An 18,247-nucleotide genomic window follows, 5' to 3' on the forward strand; every position below is an offset into this window, starting at 1 on the left:
ACGTGACTAAATTTGATTTTGTATAAAACCACTAATTAATAATTATAATACAAAACGAGCTGTAACGTTGAATTTATTATATATGCGTAATTCTATGGAACTTAATCTAATCTTTATTACATAAGGCTCTACACAACAAAAAAATAATGTAAATATACGTAAGTTTGATCATTTCTAGTTATATGTCAACTTCTGGATGAAGCGTTCAAGTTGACCGTCCCAACATGGCGGATTGACGCATCCAACTTCCGGCATCTTCAGTTACTTTGACGTCATGACGCACACTCCTTCAGTCCGAATATGAAAACAATAAACAACCCGTTGGCCGGAGGACCTGTCGTATAGTTCAGTGATATTTATTTTTAAAAGTAGAACCGGAGTGACCTATTTCAACACAAATATCCTCTTTTAAACGCTGCTTTGGACAAGCTGACGTCCAAAAACGAAGAACCAGGGGATTTTGGTGTCAAAGGCCAGGAAGTTAGACGGTTTTACCCATTCTTTTCCATCGCAGTACGCTTGTATTATTGTATTCTCATTTTCCCACACTACCGAGGGGGGTTTAGGTCTGTTATGCAGGACTGGCCTCTTGTTCCGCCGCCTCTCTGCTCCCTCTCCCCGTCTGCTCTGGCCCTATGTCTCGGTGGCTCTTCCCCTGGTCGGGCTCAATAAAGAAACGGGCCTGCCGGTACCTCCTGCAACACTACCTGGGGCACTTCTTGGAGGAAAGACTCAGTTTGGACCAGCTGAGCTTGGACCTGTACAATGGCAGCGGGGTCATTAGAGAAATTAACCTGGATGTGTGGGTAAGTGTGGGGTAAGACATGCCCAGGCCAGTTTTCGTGTCCAAGTGGCCCTTATTTCCAGTATTTCGCAATATGAGTATGAGATCAACACATCTTGTTAGTTGAAGGAGCTCTCATGTTTCCAAGAGTTTGATGACTTGTGCAGAAAAGGCTGCATCTTAGATCTTCTTCCTGGTCTTAAGTCACAGGCTTACTAACTTTTGCTTTCACATTTTGAGTCTAATTACTTTGTGTTTTTACATTTTTGTGGAGTTGTCACTTAGTTTTTCAGAGTCGGGCCTGCAAAGGAGTGCTAATAAGTCAGTGTAAAAGTGTAAATAATATTTAAATTTAATTAAATTATTTAAAATTTTAATAAATCAAACAGTACAGCATTATATAATAATATAAACACTTTTCAAAAAAATTTTACACTTTTTTTTTTTTTTTTTACAGTATAAATTGGTTCTTTATAATTACAAATATATAGACACATTTTCGATTTTAGGATGGGGAAGATTATATTCTATGGCATCTAAAGGACTGAAAACCCCTGATCTAGCACAACATCCTTCCTCATTTTGACATCTTCTGTTCTCACATGTGATCACTTGACCTTCTGATTCCTTAACTATTCTCTGAATCCTCTTTTCAGGCAGTGAATGAGTTGTTGGACTCATTAGGAGCTCCACTGGAGATTGTTGAAGGTTTCGTGAACAGCATCACAGTGACTATTCCCTGGGCGGCACTTGTGACAGAACACTGCATCCTTGAAGTCACTGGATTGCAAATAACATGCAGACCCAAATACAGAACCAGTGAGTTCTGTGGAGCGTTCTTTGTGTACTCATTTGGTCTAATACATAAAGCTATATTTTATACAGGACTGACTTTATTGTTTTCTCTGATCTCGGTTAGACGGAAACTGGGATTCCCAAGGGTGGTCGACATGCATGACGTCCAGTATGCAGCTGGCCCAGGAGTGTCTGAAGGACCCACCCGAGGCGTCAGAAGAGCCTCCTGCTCCACTGGAGGGGCTGGAAATGTTTGCACAGACCATCGAGACAGGTGTGTAGCATTTATTGTGTCTAGGAGTGTGATTCTGTACATTTGTATTATTGTATCATGACGTAAAACTGTTAGATGACTGGCTAACTGTATATCGTCACATACTATTTGTGTGTTTGCAGTCTTACGTCGAATTAAAGTCACCTTTCTGGACACCATTGTACGAGTAGAACACCATTCCCTGGACGCTGAGACTGGGGTCGCCTTAGAGATGCGCATTAAACGGTGAGGCCATGAATTACATCTTTGCGCATTTATGGATGCATTTTGTTGTTTATTAATAAAGTATGGGGATGTGCCAGATATGGTTACCCAGGTACAGTAGATGTGCCATTGAAGGTGGCATGGACCTTTAAAACTTTGATTCTGGTTATTCAAAAATAAACTAATGTTCAAAAGTTTGGGGTCAGATTTTTTTATGTTTTTTAAATGTCTCTTATGCTGTTTTCTATTTTAATATATTCTAAAACGTAATTTATTCCTGTGATGTCAAACCTGTTTCAGCATCATTACTCCAGTATCACATAATCCTTCAGAAATCATCCTAATATGCTGATTTGGTGTTCAAAAAAATCTTATTATTATCAATGTTAAAAACTGTTGTGCTGCTTAATATTTTTGTGGAAACTGTGAATTTTTTTTTTTTTTTCAGAGTTAATCAATAGAAGGTTCAAAAGAAAAATTTTTGAATTAGAAATCTTTTGTAAATAAATGTCTTTACTGTCATTTTATATGCCCTTGCTAAATAAAAGTATTAATTTCTAAATTGTAATGACCCTAAACCTTTGAACAGTATTGCATGCTACTCAAAAAACATATTTTTCCAAGTCAAAATACTTGGAAAATCTTTGCAGTCTTTGTTGATTCACAGGTTAAACTAAAAATACTCATTGTCTCATAAACATTAATCATATCCTTCAGAACAAACCTTGCATGCTTGAGTTTCTAGAGCAGTGTTGCCAAGTCTGCGATTTTCCCGTGGAATTGGGCTACTTTAACATTGTTGCTGCAGGTTGAAGTGACCCCAATATGTGATATTTATTCCCTGGAATGTGAATTTTACCATGGTAACCCCTCCAAAAAATGTGTATTTCACCTTCCGGAACATAGTTTTTACTGAGGGACCCCCTCAAAACTCGATTAAGCTAGTTTTGGGCTAGCTTTGAGTAGCAAATGGCCGGGTTTTGTTGTGAAATCCTGGCAACCCCTGCTCTGGAGTGCATTCCATTGTTTGTGGCCAATCTGTGTTCTGTCCCTGGTGGTAACATGCGATACTGCAGGGTGGACTATTGTGATGAGGCTGTGAGAGACTCGAGCCAGACAGTGCCTGTAGACATCCACCAGCCACCAGCCTTCCTGCACAAGATCCTTCAGCTCAACTCCGTACAGCTGCTCTATGAGACTCTCGGTGGATCACAGGTCAGGGAAACAATACGACCTGTTAATTAGTGGCTTTGCACTTACTTGTTGTCTCTCATGATAAATTGCTTGTGATGTTTCTTGTGATGTGTGGCTTTGGTTAAAAGCATCTGCTAAATGAATAAATATACATGTTGCTATGGCAAGCATAAAGTTATAATGGACAGTGATTGTCAATTCATCAATTTAGGGGCTAGTTCATTCTGATGACATGGAGAGCAGCAGGGAGATGGATAAGATGGATGAAAATGATAGAGGTGATAATGCCTCCGATGCCCCTCAAACATTACATCCCACCCCGAGGCCCCCCGAGCCTCTGCTGATTGGACAATGCTCTGGATTCATGGAGACAACGGTCAAAATCAAACAGAATGAAATGCTGCCTGGGCCCAAGGTTTGTGTGCACAATAAAAATGAACACTGAATGGAAATGTTTTAAGCATGATCATGAATCTTCTGAATCATTTGGCGTCATCATGAATGAAGGAGTTTCATTATTGCAGAACAGGAGATTTATATTATTTTCCTTATTAATTGATTTTAATTTCCTCTTAGTTTGAGTTGGACGGTAAAGTCGGGTGTCTCCACCTGCTGCTGTCCCCCAGTCAGATCACACACCTGACGGACCTCCTGTCCTCCCTCTGCATCGAGACATCAGGTAACATGAGCACTCTGTTCTGTGTTTGCTCATCGCTTTTAATATGCTTTGTCTCGTATCTCAATTTCTCTGTTTTCAAATGAGACACATCTGCAATCATCATATGGCTGTTTGCACCAGCCTTAAAAAATACTTCATCCAAAGATGAAAATTCTGTCATCATTTACTCACTCTCAGGTTGTTCCAAACCTGTATAATTTTTTCTGTTGAACACAAAAGAAGATATTTTGAAGAATATGGGTAACCAAACAGTTGATGGTCCCCGTTGACTTCTATAGTAGTATGGAACTCTTTCTTTCTTTCTTTTTCAAAATATCTTCTTTTATGTTTAACAGAAGAAATAAATGTATTTCTTGGTTGAAACAACTGGAGGGTGAGTAAATGATGACAGGATTTTCATATTTGGGTGAACTAGCCCTTTTCAGAATCAGAATGTTGTCTATCTGCCAAGTGTGTAAAACGTGCAGGGAATTTGATATGGTTTCCAAGAGCTCAAGGTACTTACATATATATGCAAAAAAGCATATAAAGAAAAATATAAAATGTATACTACTTTGTTTTTCTACCTTATTTCTACTTTTTTTTTTTTTTTTTTTAGATGTGTCTAGATGTAGTAATTAGAACACATGCTGAACGCATTTAAATTAATTATTGTTTAAACATAAAAATATATTGTATCAAATATAATAATAATATGTTTTACATGATAAATATTCTATTATTTAAATGATTAATTCTATTACTATTTAAAAGCTAAAACATATTCTGCTGTCTAGGTTGTGTAAGCACCATAAGGATTTTGATCTATAAACAACAACTAGAGTGGTGGGTGTTCAAAATGGAGATCGCCTGTGGAAAAAAACGGTTCTTGTGCCTGGATGTTCTTGTCTGATTGACATTGTTCAGTGAAATGACAGTGTGCTCTCTCTCTCTCTCTCTCTCTCTCTCTCTCTCTCTCTCTCTCTCTCTCTCTCTCTCTCTCTCTCTGTTGTCAGATGGCGGTGGTGGTGGTGTGTCCGGCGGGGGTGTTTCTAGGCCTCTGGGTTCTGATGATTTGCGATTGATAGAAGAAGATCTTAGTAAGCAGCTGAACTTAGAAATGTATGACAAAGATCTGGAGCTGGATGCAGAACCGTATGTCATCACCATGGAGAATGGAGGTGAGACGAATATAGTCAATATTTTGTTAGGATTATTGGAAATGACTTAATGTATTCCACAATGCAATATGCTCATGCTGACCTTCAGTTTTATATGTGACAGTATCAACATGCCAGGAAGCAATAAGAGTTAGGGTGCTTAAATTCTCTTTATAGATTCTTTTTTGATTAAAATATAAAATATTTCTGAGGTGATAACTGGATGCTAAATAACACACTAATGCACATAATTTTTTTTTTAATAGTAGGCCATATGCAGCCATTTTCTCCAGGGGCCTCATTTAGAAAAATGTATAATGATAAATTTGTACATTAGGGATGCAGCGATAACCGGTTCCGCGATTAACCGCGCTTTAAAACGTCACGGTTAATTAATCGTAAAGGTTCCGCAAAACCGAGTGTTTCTGTTGCGCGGAACTGAACTGTTGCAGCTTGTGCAAAATGAAAAAGTCACACTAGTGGTGCACCAGCTTAAAATTACGTGCTTATCAGAGACTCGAAGGCTACTACACGCATTAGATTAGTGACAAAGGGACTGAACAGCAAAGCTTTATTTCCACCAGAGAAATGCCTGTCGATAGTCTGGGACCATTTTGGGTACACCAAGAATGACCAGGGTGTCATTTAAATATTGCCGTAAAAAAACTAATGCTAAAGAGCGAATACATAAGGGATAATGCACGGCTAGCTGTACACTGAATGATTTTAATGCACGACATGAAGGCAAGAACCACCTGACGCGAAGCTACAGCTCGTTAGCTCCTCATTCTGCCCGCTTCAGATCAGAAAGAGATTAAATAGTGCGGTAAGATCACATTTTGAATTAATTAATTATATTTAGCTACTTTAATTATTCGAGAGAGAAGGAGAGAGAAGTAATAGTTGCCTGTGTGAATTAGCCTGTCTGTGTCTGTGTCTCTCCAGTAGGCTATTTCATTTATTTAATTAATAAAAGTCACGGGGCAGCGTTCTCAAGACGTTTGTGTCCTCCTGAATGAATCTCCGATCTCACAAACCAAAAAAATATTATTATAAAGATTATTAAAATGAATACGTATGGATGACAGTGGATTACAATAATATTTAACTTTATTTCCATCATTAGTAACAGTTTCCCCTGTGGTATAAATAAAGTTAATATTAGTTGTATATTAATAATACTTCATTAAATGTATTTACTATACCTGCTGTAGTATTATTCATAAGTAAAAACCAACAAGATTTTTTTTTTCACCATGTTTCCAAATTATCTACCCCAGATCCAAAAGAAACTGAAAACATTAAATACTTTTGTGATATATTTTCATTTATTATTTTCAAAAGAGAAATACTCTCATGGATGTTTACAGAGCAGCGGTCACCTTTTTTAATTCTAATGGGAGAGATGGACTTTTGTTTGTTGTTTGTTTATTATTATTTTGTGCTGTATTGTTCGTTACTGTGTTATTTGTTTCAAAAGCCAATAATAAATAACACTTTAACATCTAAAGAGTGTTCATGTGATTTTATACATTATTAAATGTTAGGAAATGAATAAATGCATAATAATCGTCATAATCGTGAAACCGTGATTATTCATCAGACAATAATCGTACCAGCAAAATCTATAATCGTTGCATCCCTAATGTACATATCCCTATATACATGTACATTTTCACATACAATGTCGAATTAATTGAATAACTGTTATATGAATGCCAGAAAGTTTGTAAACTTACTATTCAGTTGGTGTATGCAATGCATAAGAATATTTTCACGTCAGTTTCTTAATTAAACCCAATTTGTTCCTCACTTTGACGCTGGATGAAATCCATGAAATTTAGGTTTAAATCCGATCATATATTTTACAAGTGAGGATTCAGGCTCTTGACGAAAAGTGCAATGTCAGAGTTTATTCTCCTCTTCTGTTTTCATTTTCTGGAATTATTTATAGTTCAGTATTTTGCCAAAATGTCTTATTTTTGTCTCTTGTTTCTCAGAGATGTTTTATTCGATGGGTCCTGGCTATATGACCAGCAGTATGTTGTCAACACGCTCTGGGAGTGAATTGTCAGACAGCGATATGGAGTCGTCCATTCATAGCCAGAGCAGTCTGGTTCAAACAAACCCTCTGTCTCCACAGGTCAGTGCTGTTATGAACTCAATTGTGTAAAAGTCTCTAATGAAGTTCAGCATATTTTGTATTTCTGATGTTCATTCAGGTGTCCAAACATTTTTCAGAGAATGACAAAAAAATTTACGTCAGACTTGGTTTGAACCGCTTGCAACAACTTTATTTTGTAAAGATGCATTAGATTTGCTATATAGCATGCCACTTCTATTTTTTAAATTATTTTATCTTTTATTCTTCCTAAGCTATTATGCATGCACTTTTTCTGACCACATATTAATTGATAGGCTACATTTTCACAACTCAATTGCAGCAATGTTTAACTAAAAAAAGTCCATCAACGTGTTATGCTTCAGCTATCTATGTACAGTGTATGATTGGCCCGCTCTTATATATGTCTCTTACAGGGAATGCTCAACTGTCCTCGTCGTTATCCTGTACCAGGATCCTTATCTAGTTTGCCTCAATGTAGCAGACCTCCCAGTATGTATCTAAAGTTTTAAACAACACATGTCGTTTGTCACTGCATTTCATTTCAAGTTTTCTCTTGCAATCTGTCATCAGTCTTTGTTTTGTCATTGTTTTTCCCAACAGAACGGTCCTCTCGAAGCGGTCAATCAGACCCGCTGAAACCAGACTCCTTGCTTCGCCTCTCTCTGGGTGGAGTCACACTTACTCTGTTAGAGCAGGACCCGCCTCCTGGGCCGGACGGGCTCTCCTCATTGGCTGAGGTGTCACAGTTGTTTTTCCGTGAGCTTGGGTTCTTTAAGGACAGCATGTTCAGTGAGAGAGACTTCCACAATCTGAGAGGAAACTTTGCTAAAGCATGTCCCCACTCCCACATCAGGTACGGCAGGAATAACCTGCTATACTCACCTACGGTATATGCATGTCCACTAGGGGTGTCACGGTACACAGATGTCACGGTTCGGTACAGGGGTCGCGGTTCAATACGATTTCGGTACAACAGGAAAAAAAAGAAATCTACTATGCTACTATGTTTCTTTTTATTTATTTTGAACAGACAGTAGTGCAAAGTTTTGTTTTCATTGTGAGTGTACACAAATAAAAGCAGACCTTTATACAGGGATTATTAAAAAGACAATAAGTGTTTAAAGTGGCGGCAGTTATCAAACAGCTTTGCATTACTACAGGCGCCCCCTTCTGGTTTGGTGGTGAATTGCCTGTATTTGTCATAAGGCCTCATGCACCGAACCGAGATGTCCGTACCGTGACGGTTTGGTATGAATACATGTACCGTGCCACCCCTAATGTCCACACACTCTTTTTGACTCTCTCTGACCTCTGATCATTAGGGTGACCGGTGCAGCAGTGCAGCTGGCTTGTGAGATGCGTAGTGCTGGGCGGCACACCCAAGCCACAACCTCTGACCTCTCCTTCAGCAGGCTGGAACTGCTGGAGTGCCTGTGGGACTCAGACAGTCCACAGTACACAGAGGTAATATATTTAATAATAATAACAATAATAATAATTGGATTGGTGAGTCGTCAAGGTTTACCAAAATCTGATTTACAGTGCAGATTTTAAAACAATATTTTATAAAAAAAAAAAATTATTTCAGCTAAAGTCCACTTATATAAAATGGTAGTATACAGTGAAGTTCAATTTGGTAGCATAGATTAATATTGTGAACTAACTTTTATTTTAATAACATTATTACAATGTGTTTCTAGGTTAATGTTGATTTCTAAAAATAAATACAACTGAAATTGTGATATTGCTTAGTGTGATTATCAAATTGAAAAGGCTGCATTTTAAATAAACACATGCATGTCAACAAAATAGCTCTTCAGCTTTTCTGCAGTTTTCTTTCAAAATAAAAGCTGGATGGTTTGAACGTTTGAGAATTCAGAAATTAGGATATTATATATATATATATATATATATATATATATATATATATATATATATATATATATATATATATATATATTTTTTTTTTTTTAAACTTCAGCCCTGCAAACAAGCTCAGCAAAGCTAAACACATTTGAAATAATTTTCCTCTAATCACATCTAGTCTAATGCATTAACTAATATTAAGGGACTGAACCTTATTGTTAAAGGGATAGTTCACCCAAAAAATTAAATTCTGACATTAATTACTCACCCTCATGTTGTTCCAAACCCGTTTGTTCATCTTCAGAACACAAATTAAGATATTTTTGATGAAATCCGAGCGCTTTCTGACCCTCCATAGACAACAACGCAACTGACACATTCCAGGCCCAGAAAGGTAGTAAGGACATTGTTAAATAATCCATGTGACATCAGTGGTTCAACCGTAATTTTATAAATGCGAGATTACTTTGTGCGGAAAGAAAACAAAAAAACAACGCAATTCAACAATTTCTTCTCTTCTGTGTCAGAATTCGAATTCATGAGAGTACCATGAAGCATGCATGTGCATTCCTCTCTTTGCAAACAAGCTGCAGCGCATCTGGGTTCTACGTCAGAACGCCAGCTGCATCAGCTATTCTCGTAGCCTCACAAAATTACGGTTGAACCACTGATGTCGCATGGACTATTTTATCGATGTCCTTTCTACATTTCTGGACCTTGATCGTGGTAGGACCCTTGCTGTCTATGGAGGGCCAGAAAGCTCTTGGATTTCATCAAAAATATCTTAATTTGTGTTCCTAAGATGAACAAAGGTGAGTAATTAATGACAGATTTTTATTTTGTGGTAAACTATCCCTTGAAGTGTAACTAATTAGCTTTTCTAATCATTTCCACCATCTCTCTGACCCCTACAAGTTAAAATAAACTTGGGATCAAATAGCTGGATCTTGAAGAATGCATGCAAATGACCTCCACTATGTTTGGCTGGCGTTCACATACTGGCCAAATGCTAAATGCTGAATAACTTTTTGAACTCTCTTATTTAAAGCAAAGAGCAAGTTCTGTTTTTCATTATACATTCTCTTGAAACACTTTTGTTACATCATTTTGTAGAGTATTGTGTTTCATTTTTAATCGCTGTTGCACTCTAGACCACAATCTGGACTGTCAAAACAGTCAAACGGCCATTTAAACCAGAAGATTACCAGTTGGTCACCAGATTATTACAGTTGTGTAATGGTGTAATACAGTCACACGTCCAAGGCTTTGCCAACTGCTCAGGGAGAATTTTAAACAGATGTGAATACAGTTTGAGTTACGACAAGTCAGTCGGCCAAGACTTTGAAAATCCAGCCGGAGACATCATGCAGGCTGATGAAGGTTCTGGAAGAGTTCCTTTAAAATGAGCATGTGCGTCCACACATTTTCTTTTCCCAGCTCTTGCAGTTCCAGTCAGCCGGTCTCTTCACAATGGGCACCACTGCCAGGCCCTGTGCCCAGTTCCATCACAGTCTGTCTGAGAAGCACATGCGTAAGGTACTACAGTCCTATGACGTTGATTTGTGAGAAGTGTTTTTGTCTTTTATACTTTCAGTGAAAGATCTATATGAAACTGTTTTTCCTGTTCTCCTACAGAGTGGAAGCAGGCGTCGTGTGATACGCAGGGACAGCTCTCTGCGAGTCGAGCTCGGAGAGCTCAGCTCTGAGTTGGACCTGGACATTATAGGCCGACTGGAGGACATCCTGCAGGCCCTGAGGCACTGTCCAGCGCCGCCTCAAAGAAACACAGCGCAGGCTGCAGAGGTCACTAAACTGTCCTGATCGAAAACAACAACATAATACCCCTACCTCAGCTAAAAATGGTTTATTTTTTAACCTTACACAGTGACATTGTTTGTTAATCCTCTGTCTTTTTCTCTGCAGTCTCAGACATTGTTGGAGCTCCATTCTTCTCTCCTGCTTCAATCTCCTTATGCCGTATTGAAGGTCCGTTTCCCCATTCCTGACCTTCGACCACTGGGGCTGAGGCGGCCCCTGAGCCAGCATGCAGTGCGAAATGAGATCTTGAACTTGCAGATCTCTAATCTGGAGCTGAAGTCTCAGCAGGGGCCAGACGTTCAGCAGGACGCCCCCTGCAGCCCAGGGGCTAAACTCACCAAACTACTGGAGGCCTGTTTCACTGATATGCACGGTGAGGCATCCAATTTTTTATTTTTATTTTCAGTTATCATATACGCTAGCATTCAGAGGTGAGAGGTCAGTAAGATTTTTTTTCCTAAGGAATTAATACAGCAAGGACACATGAATCAAGATTTGTGTTTGTAATAAATGCTGCTCTTAATGTAACTTTATATTCATCAAAGAATCCTGTTAAAATGTATCATGGTTTCCACAAAAATATTAAACAATGATAATAATTAAAAATGTTTCTTAAACTGCAAATCTGCATAATAGAATGATTTCTGAAGGATCGTGTGACACTGAAGACTGGAGTAACGATGCTGAAAATTCAGCTTTGCATTACAAGAATTAATTATATTTTTTAAATATACATTATTCAAATACAAAATAGTTATTTTTTCATTTAGAATCAGTTTTAAGAGCATTACTGTGTATTGCATCACCCTAAACTTTTGAACGTTTATATATTAACATGAGATCACGAAATCAAATTCCCATTTACATCTTTTATAAATATTCATAGTCAGTGCACATTATTGTAAAGGGAAAAATATTTTTTAAATATTTCATCAAAATGTAATAACCATATAATTTTGTTTTTATGATATAACCAAAGCAAATAATATTTTTTGATTGTTATAATCAAATATTAGAAATAATATAATATTATATAATATAAAAAATAATAATATCAGCTTAAAGGTGCAATAGGTGATTGTCTTCAGAAACTTTTTTTTTTATGCTGGTTGAAAGTCTCTTGACATCCCGATAGCAATCATTATGTTAAATGGTCTAAATGTATTAATATGTATTTATATATTCTGTGGAAGGCATAGGACCAAGAAATGTTCGTCCAATGAAAATGCTCGTTCCGAGTGTTTTTATTGACTTTCTTACCTGCCTGTCAACATGTGTATTTGTATACCTCTGTGCACCCTGTTCGGACAGACAGGATACGTCATCAGCGCGATCACGTACAGCGAGGTCCCCTACTGCACCTTTAAAGGGATAGTTCACCCAAAAATGAAAACTCACCTGGAGTATGTGTGTGTGTGTTTTAGGAGTGTATGAGGGCTGGGAGGGAGAGGCATTTCCCTGTATCCGTGTGCAAAAGAGCCCAGATACACAGAACCCTGATGGCATTCCCAGGTGAGTTAGAGAGTGTCTGAGATTATGCGATGAGGTACAATACAATGTGTCATATCAATCTTTAGTTGGATGAAAACCCCAAATCTTAGGAAAGCATTTGTAGTCCCCTCTCTTAGTTCCCTCTCTTCTCCATCTGTAGGATTCAGATACGAGTGAATGAAGGGGCGGATTCTGACAGTACAGGTGTGTGTGAAGGGGTGAACAGGGATCTGGGGCTGGGCTCCATGTCTCTAGAGAACCCCTGTGAACTCAGAGAGAAGAACAGCTCTCCTTTCTCCTCCAACCGCACTATGTTTGAGACAGAAGAGGTACGTTCACTCCGCCAGTCTGTCTGGCTGTCTGTCTGTTTTTCATTTCTGTACTTGCCTCATTCTCTGTTTCTGTCTCAGATGGTAATCCCAGCAGACCCAGAGGAGATGGATGAGTTTCAGACTCAGTGTATATGTCAGTGTCAGTATGTGGTGGATATCACGTTTCCTGTAGCCTACATTCTCCTGCCCAGTAAAGAGGCTTTTCTGAGCATCTATAACAGGTATTGCTCAACACATTCAAGAGAATCAACTTTTGAAAAAATTATCTTCTAAATGCCCTTTTCAGTATTAATCACCATTTCAGATTATATGCATGTTGTGTTGGGTACAAACAAACAAAAAATAAAATAAAATACAATAAATGCCATGTAAAAAAAAAATTAATGCTATGTAAAAATAAAGCCATGTTTGACTGATGTCAAGCTCCACTATCTCTTTCTCCCCAGGATTAATAATGATCTGTTGATGTGGGAACCTCCTCCACCTCCTCCGTCCCCTCCTCCTGCTCCTCCTTCTTCTTTTCAAAGTTCTCGTAGTCCCTCCCACCAGCAAAGACCTGAGGATGATGAATTTTACCTCTGTAAATCTGCCTTCAGGCTGGGTCAGTCATGCTCATCTTTAGTGCTTTTTATGTGCTTTTGTCATTTTTATCAGTCTTTTTTATATTTCTATATGGTTTTTGTTTTAGTAATTACATTTATTATATTTAAAATGGTTGCTAAGGCAAGTTTTTCCATCTTTACATATTTTTTATTTTATTTTAATGTATTTTATTTTATTCGTTTTAGTCAACAGCAACAACAAGGTTTTGGCTTCAGTTAAAGATTATTCTTCTTTTCACTCATTATTCCAGAATCTGACTCTGAGGAGGAGGAGCCTCAGTTCTTCTCAGCCAACCAATCAAAACGAAGGAAACAGTTAGAGCCTCAATCCAGCCATGCCCTCAGTCTGCTCTGTTTAACGGTGCTGATTGGCAAAGGTCGCCTCCAAGCCATGACGGACTGCAAGGTAAATGTGATTTATTTTTTTGCATGATTAATTGTTGTAGCCTTGTTACAATAGCAAAATTATAGAAGTCAACACCAATGTCAACACTCACTCACGCTGAATGTCACTTCACTCAATGGCAGTAAAAATTTACTCGCATCAAATTCTGATACTATTCTTTTGAAGAATGAATCTGGACGTAAAATGGACCTCTGTCATGGAGAACTCATTTTGGACTTGGAAGGAGGGAAGATTTTTAGTGTGACGCAACATCAGAACAATCCCAATCTCAACTTCCTGACCATAGAAAGCAGAAGAGTTGAGCTGTACCATAAAGGTGAGCTGTTAATCTATTTAAAAGGGGTCATGCACTGAGAAACCAAAATTCCCTTGATCGTTTCACATATAAGAGGTCATTGTACTATAAAAACATCCTGTAAGTTTCAGAACTCAAAACTTTCTTTTTAGTCTGAAATCATCTTATATTGAAGCCAGTCTGCCAAAATGACAGGTTTTGAAATGTACTACTCTGTGATGTAATAGTGTGGCTAAACACCGCCTCCGCAGAAGATCAACGTCTGCTTCTACATCGCTGACTGTTTAGCCCCACCCACCGATTCTTGCATGTAGTGTAAATAACAAGGCGAACACAGGTCTATGCAGAAACCAAACAATAAAGATGAATCCGAACACAACAAGACGCTGTCCAGTGCCAAGCTGACTGTACACAGTCTTTGCATTTCCTTCCTTCTGATCCCTAGAATAGAGTGGATGAACTTTATTTTTAATGAAGTTCTAGACCGCGTCAGTAAGAACTTGGTCCTTTGTTCACTTCATTTTACCGTGGATTCGTTTACAAACAAGGCACAATTCGATGCAGGATTTTCAGAAAGATTGAAACTAAAAGATGATGCTGTGCCAAATATATTGGGTCAAAATAGGACAGAAAATAGCCTATTACTTATAAATAGTTTTTTGATGTAATCTCGATAACATTATAAGTGGACATCAGAGAACTGTACAAAATAAAAAAGGCAGTTCATGACCCCTTTAAATGACATCTAACCTCTTATATTCCTATAGTTTTTGCATGAGAAAAAAGTTATCCTGTTCTGAAATGCAAAATGTTGTTTTTGTGTCTTTTGGCTCTTTATATAGCCGAGGTCCCAGACTCCCCTATTCCTGTGAAACTGGAAATGCCCAGGTTCACTTCCCCGGGTCATCTGAACCCTACCATTTACCCCACAGAAGTGGGGGTGAGCAGTGTTGGTGGCAGAGAAACCAACGTTCAGATGCTGTCGACTGCCATCAAGATCACATTAGATCTTGAAAGGAATGTGAAGGTCTGTGCTATTTCATCTTCTTGTCGCCTGTCAGTTGGGTTAATTATGGGATGATTGTTGTTTGTTTGTCATTTATAAGTATTCATCTCATTTTCTTTGCAGGAGTTTCTGGTCGCACTGCGACTCCATGGTGCTACTTTACGACATCACATGGCGTTAACCAATCATAGCTGGCATGAGCAGGTACCTGTTGGTAACTAGATTAGATATTTGTTTTGGCTAATGTCGATTTTGAATATATTTCTATATAGCTTTAATATATTTTATTTCAGTTTTAGTCATTTCAACTAAAGCTGCCATGGCAAGTTTTTCTTAAAAGTACTTAAAAGTCTTTTAGGTTTTTCATCTAATATTTAGATTTATTGTTTAGTTTTTTTTATTTATATTTTTTATAAATTTTATTTTGTAATGGTTTTAGTTAACAATAACATCACTGTTTTGAATTCAATTATGTATTATTAGTAATAGTAATTATTTATTTCTGATATTTTTTCTGCATTCTCTATCAATGCTATTTTTTAGTCACATTGAGATACTTTTCTAGGTTTTATTAATGTTAATTAGTTTATATTTTCCAGTTTTATTTGAGTAATTTTGTTGTGTTTTTTGTTTTCATTCATTTTTAATCCAGTTTTAGTTAATTTAGTACATCAAGATAAACTGAATTAAATGAGAAATGTTGCTACTATATTGCAACTAGCTGAAATAAAAATAATTGTTAGATTTCTATACTTTATTTCAGTCAATGCAAATAACTCAAATGTGTTTTTTTTATGGTTTTAGTTTCAGTTAATTATAACAACACTGTTCTCTATACAGATTGTTGATTTCCTTGATGTCATTGATGATGACATTTTAGGCTACACCCCACCTGCCGTCATCACGGTTCTTCACACTCACCTGGCCACCTGTGCAGTGGACTACAGGTATTGTAGTAACACTGAATGTTTGGTCTCATAAATACTCTTAGTTCATTCTGTAAACTTTCTTTTTCATTTCTCCCTCCAGGCCGCTTTATCTTCCTCTGCGAATTTTGTTTACAGTTGAGTCCTTTTCTTTATCCAGCAACATCATTGTGGACACTGCGACCTTTCACCTCAGGTACTGGTCATTGTGGTGTGATCTTAAACGGTTGCACTGAAATTAATTGATTGGACCTAACAGCTCTGAAATCTACTTTTAGGTTTATCTTAGATGACTCTGCTTTGTACCTGTCCGATAAATGTGAAAGTGATACAGTGGATTTGAGACGAGGTACAGAACAAACATAGCTTTTCAAATTGTATTTTGCATGAATGTCTATAGGTGTGCCACCTCTAATTATATTGTTTTTGTCTGTCTCAGACTATGTGTGTGTGTTAGACATTGATCTGCTGGAACTGGCCATAACAACTTGGAAAGGAACTGACTCGAGTAAACTGGTTAGTTTCATGCCAACCTCCACTGGCTTGAAGATTTCATAGCATTTCAACTATATTATTTGCAGAAGAACTTTTTTACAGTGTGCATTGTTATTAAATAAATTTATATAACTGTTATATAAGTAGTTGACCAGTGACAGGTCACAGTTTTATTTTTTGAACATCAAGATTTTGTTAATCAAGTAATAATAATATTAATTATTATTATTACTTTTTTTACGTATTTGTTATATTTTAATGTAATACATTTTTTTTGTATTTATTATCTTTAAATTAACATGTATGTTAGACCAATATAGGGGTTTTGAGTTAAAAATGTATTATTATTATTATTATTTAGTGCTGTGCAACGAATAATTGCTTCCAAAGTAAGTTTTTTGTACATAATATATGTGTGTGTGCTATTTATATTTTTCTTATTTATATATATATATATATATATATATATATATATATATATATATATATATATATACATACACACACATGCATGTATATATTTAAGAAAAATATTATGTTTATATAGTAAATATATTTATATATATAATATAAATTATATGAATATAAATATATACATGTAAATATTTTCAAAATATATACTGTATGTGTTTGTATTTATATATACATAATAAATATACACAGTACACACATACATTATATAAATAAAAACTTTTATTACTGCATATAAATATAAGCTCATATATTCCTTTTAAGGTAACAAAATTATACAATATTGCATAAAATGTAATTTTAGATGAATTATAGCCTGACACAATGCTGGACTATGCAGTAGCAGCATTTATTTTACTCTGTTTTTATCTTCCATTTTGTTAATAACTATTTGTTTCTTTAATAATATTTGCAGACTCAGCCGTTGTTCGAGCTTCGTTGTTCTAATAATGTAGTTCACGTGCACACCTGTGCCGACTCGTGTGCTGCTCTGGTTAACATGCTGCAGTACCTGGTTTCCCAGGGCGATCTTCACCCTCCCCCTCGCCACACATCCCCCACAGAGATTGCCGGACAGAAACTTCTGGTATAACTTTTTTACAGCTTTAGTATGGCTTCTTTCTCCCATTTGTATTCATCTCTAAAATCTCTCTTTTAGCTGTCAGAAAGTCCTGCCTCCCTTCCGCCCTGCCCACCAGCAGAGACAGCAGAGATTAACCAGTGTGACCTCACAGATGCCTTGATTGACACTGAAAGAATCCTACAGGAAGAGACCCAAGATTCTGGTAAGAATTTGGAAGTTGTTTATATATGAAGAGTTCAGATGCAAAAGCCTCTTAAGTACGTCTGACGTTTTTTTCTTTAAAATTAGCATTTCTTTCTGGCTACTATGTATAGGTTTCTGTATAAGTACTGGTACTTCTGAATGGGTTGAGGCTGGGATTTAGCGCATTTGAAGTGAAAGTACTTGATGAGCATATACTATGTGTGGAGAGCATTCGTTATCTATTTTTGACCAAGATGGCTTTTAGAGGCTTTTGCAGTGGAGCTCTTCATGTACAAGGCATATCTATAACAACAAAACCTGTGCCATTACGTTAATGTAGTTGTTTTATGACTAATCTTTTATAAATTTGAAAATAGTTTAGGGCTGCAACAACTAATCGATTATTATCGATAATGAAAATCATCAACAACGATTCTCACTATTGATTAGTCGGGTCTGCTCACAGTGCATGTACAACTTCAAAAATTACAGCACTGAATAATGCATTTCTAAGGACAAAATGCATCTAAAAAATAGTGCAGGAAACAGAATGAGGAAGAAGTACGTGAGCCAAGCTGC

At 37.0% G+C, this 18,247-nt stretch overlaps 1 protein-coding gene across 2 annotated transcripts in view; it reads left to right on the plus strand.

The window, feature by feature from the left end:
- Positions 1-281: 281 nt before the first annotated feature.
- LOC306883454 (autophagy-related protein 2 homolog A-like) overlaps positions 282-18,247 on the plus strand; it is a 32,075-nt gene continuing 14,109 nt past the window's right edge. For both annotated transcript variants that reach the window (XM_079438730.1, XM_079438731.1), the window contains exons 1-29: positions 282-806; positions 1,441-1,603; positions 1,704-1,853; positions 1,976-2,078; positions 3,134-3,272; positions 3,463-3,666; positions 3,828-3,930; positions 4,926-5,090; positions 7,070-7,212; positions 7,608-7,683; positions 7,795-8,047; positions 8,517-8,658; positions 10,498-10,596; positions 10,696-10,863; positions 10,984-11,251; positions 12,303-12,390; positions 12,530-12,698; positions 12,780-12,922; positions 13,148-13,302; positions 13,555-13,709; positions 13,875-14,025; positions 14,847-15,031; positions 15,134-15,214; positions 15,851-15,957; positions 16,040-16,132; positions 16,215-16,285; positions 16,376-16,452; positions 17,318-17,488; positions 17,561-17,687. In XM_079438730.1, the coding sequence (XP_079294856.1) occupies positions 636-806; positions 1,441-1,603; positions 1,704-1,853; positions 1,976-2,078; positions 3,134-3,272; positions 3,463-3,666; positions 3,828-3,930; positions 4,926-5,090; positions 7,070-7,212; positions 7,608-7,683; positions 7,795-8,047; positions 8,517-8,658; positions 10,498-10,596; positions 10,696-10,863; positions 10,984-11,251; positions 12,303-12,390; positions 12,530-12,698; positions 12,780-12,922; positions 13,148-13,302; positions 13,555-13,709; positions 13,875-14,025; positions 14,847-15,031; positions 15,134-15,214; positions 15,851-15,957; positions 16,040-16,132; positions 16,215-16,285; positions 16,376-16,452; positions 17,318-17,488; positions 17,561-17,687 (4,120 nt within the window). In that variant the 5' untranslated portion in view covers positions 282-635. The remainder of the gene's footprint in view (positions 807-1,440; positions 1,604-1,703; positions 1,854-1,975; positions 2,079-3,133; positions 3,273-3,462; positions 3,667-3,827; positions 3,931-4,925; positions 5,091-7,069; positions 7,213-7,607; positions 7,684-7,794; positions 8,048-8,516; positions 8,659-10,497; positions 10,597-10,695; positions 10,864-10,983; positions 11,252-12,302; positions 12,391-12,529; positions 12,699-12,779; positions 12,923-13,147; positions 13,303-13,554; positions 13,710-13,874; positions 14,026-14,846; positions 15,032-15,133; positions 15,215-15,850; positions 15,958-16,039; positions 16,133-16,214; positions 16,286-16,375; positions 16,453-17,317; positions 17,489-17,560; positions 17,688-18,247) is intronic.

The sequence above is a fragment of the Barbus barbus genome, assembly GCF_936440315.1.
Source record: "Barbus barbus genome assembly, chromosome: 17".
In the NCBI taxonomy this organism is placed as follows: domain Eukaryota; kingdom Metazoa; phylum Chordata; class Actinopteri; order Cypriniformes; family Cyprinidae; genus Barbus; species Barbus barbus.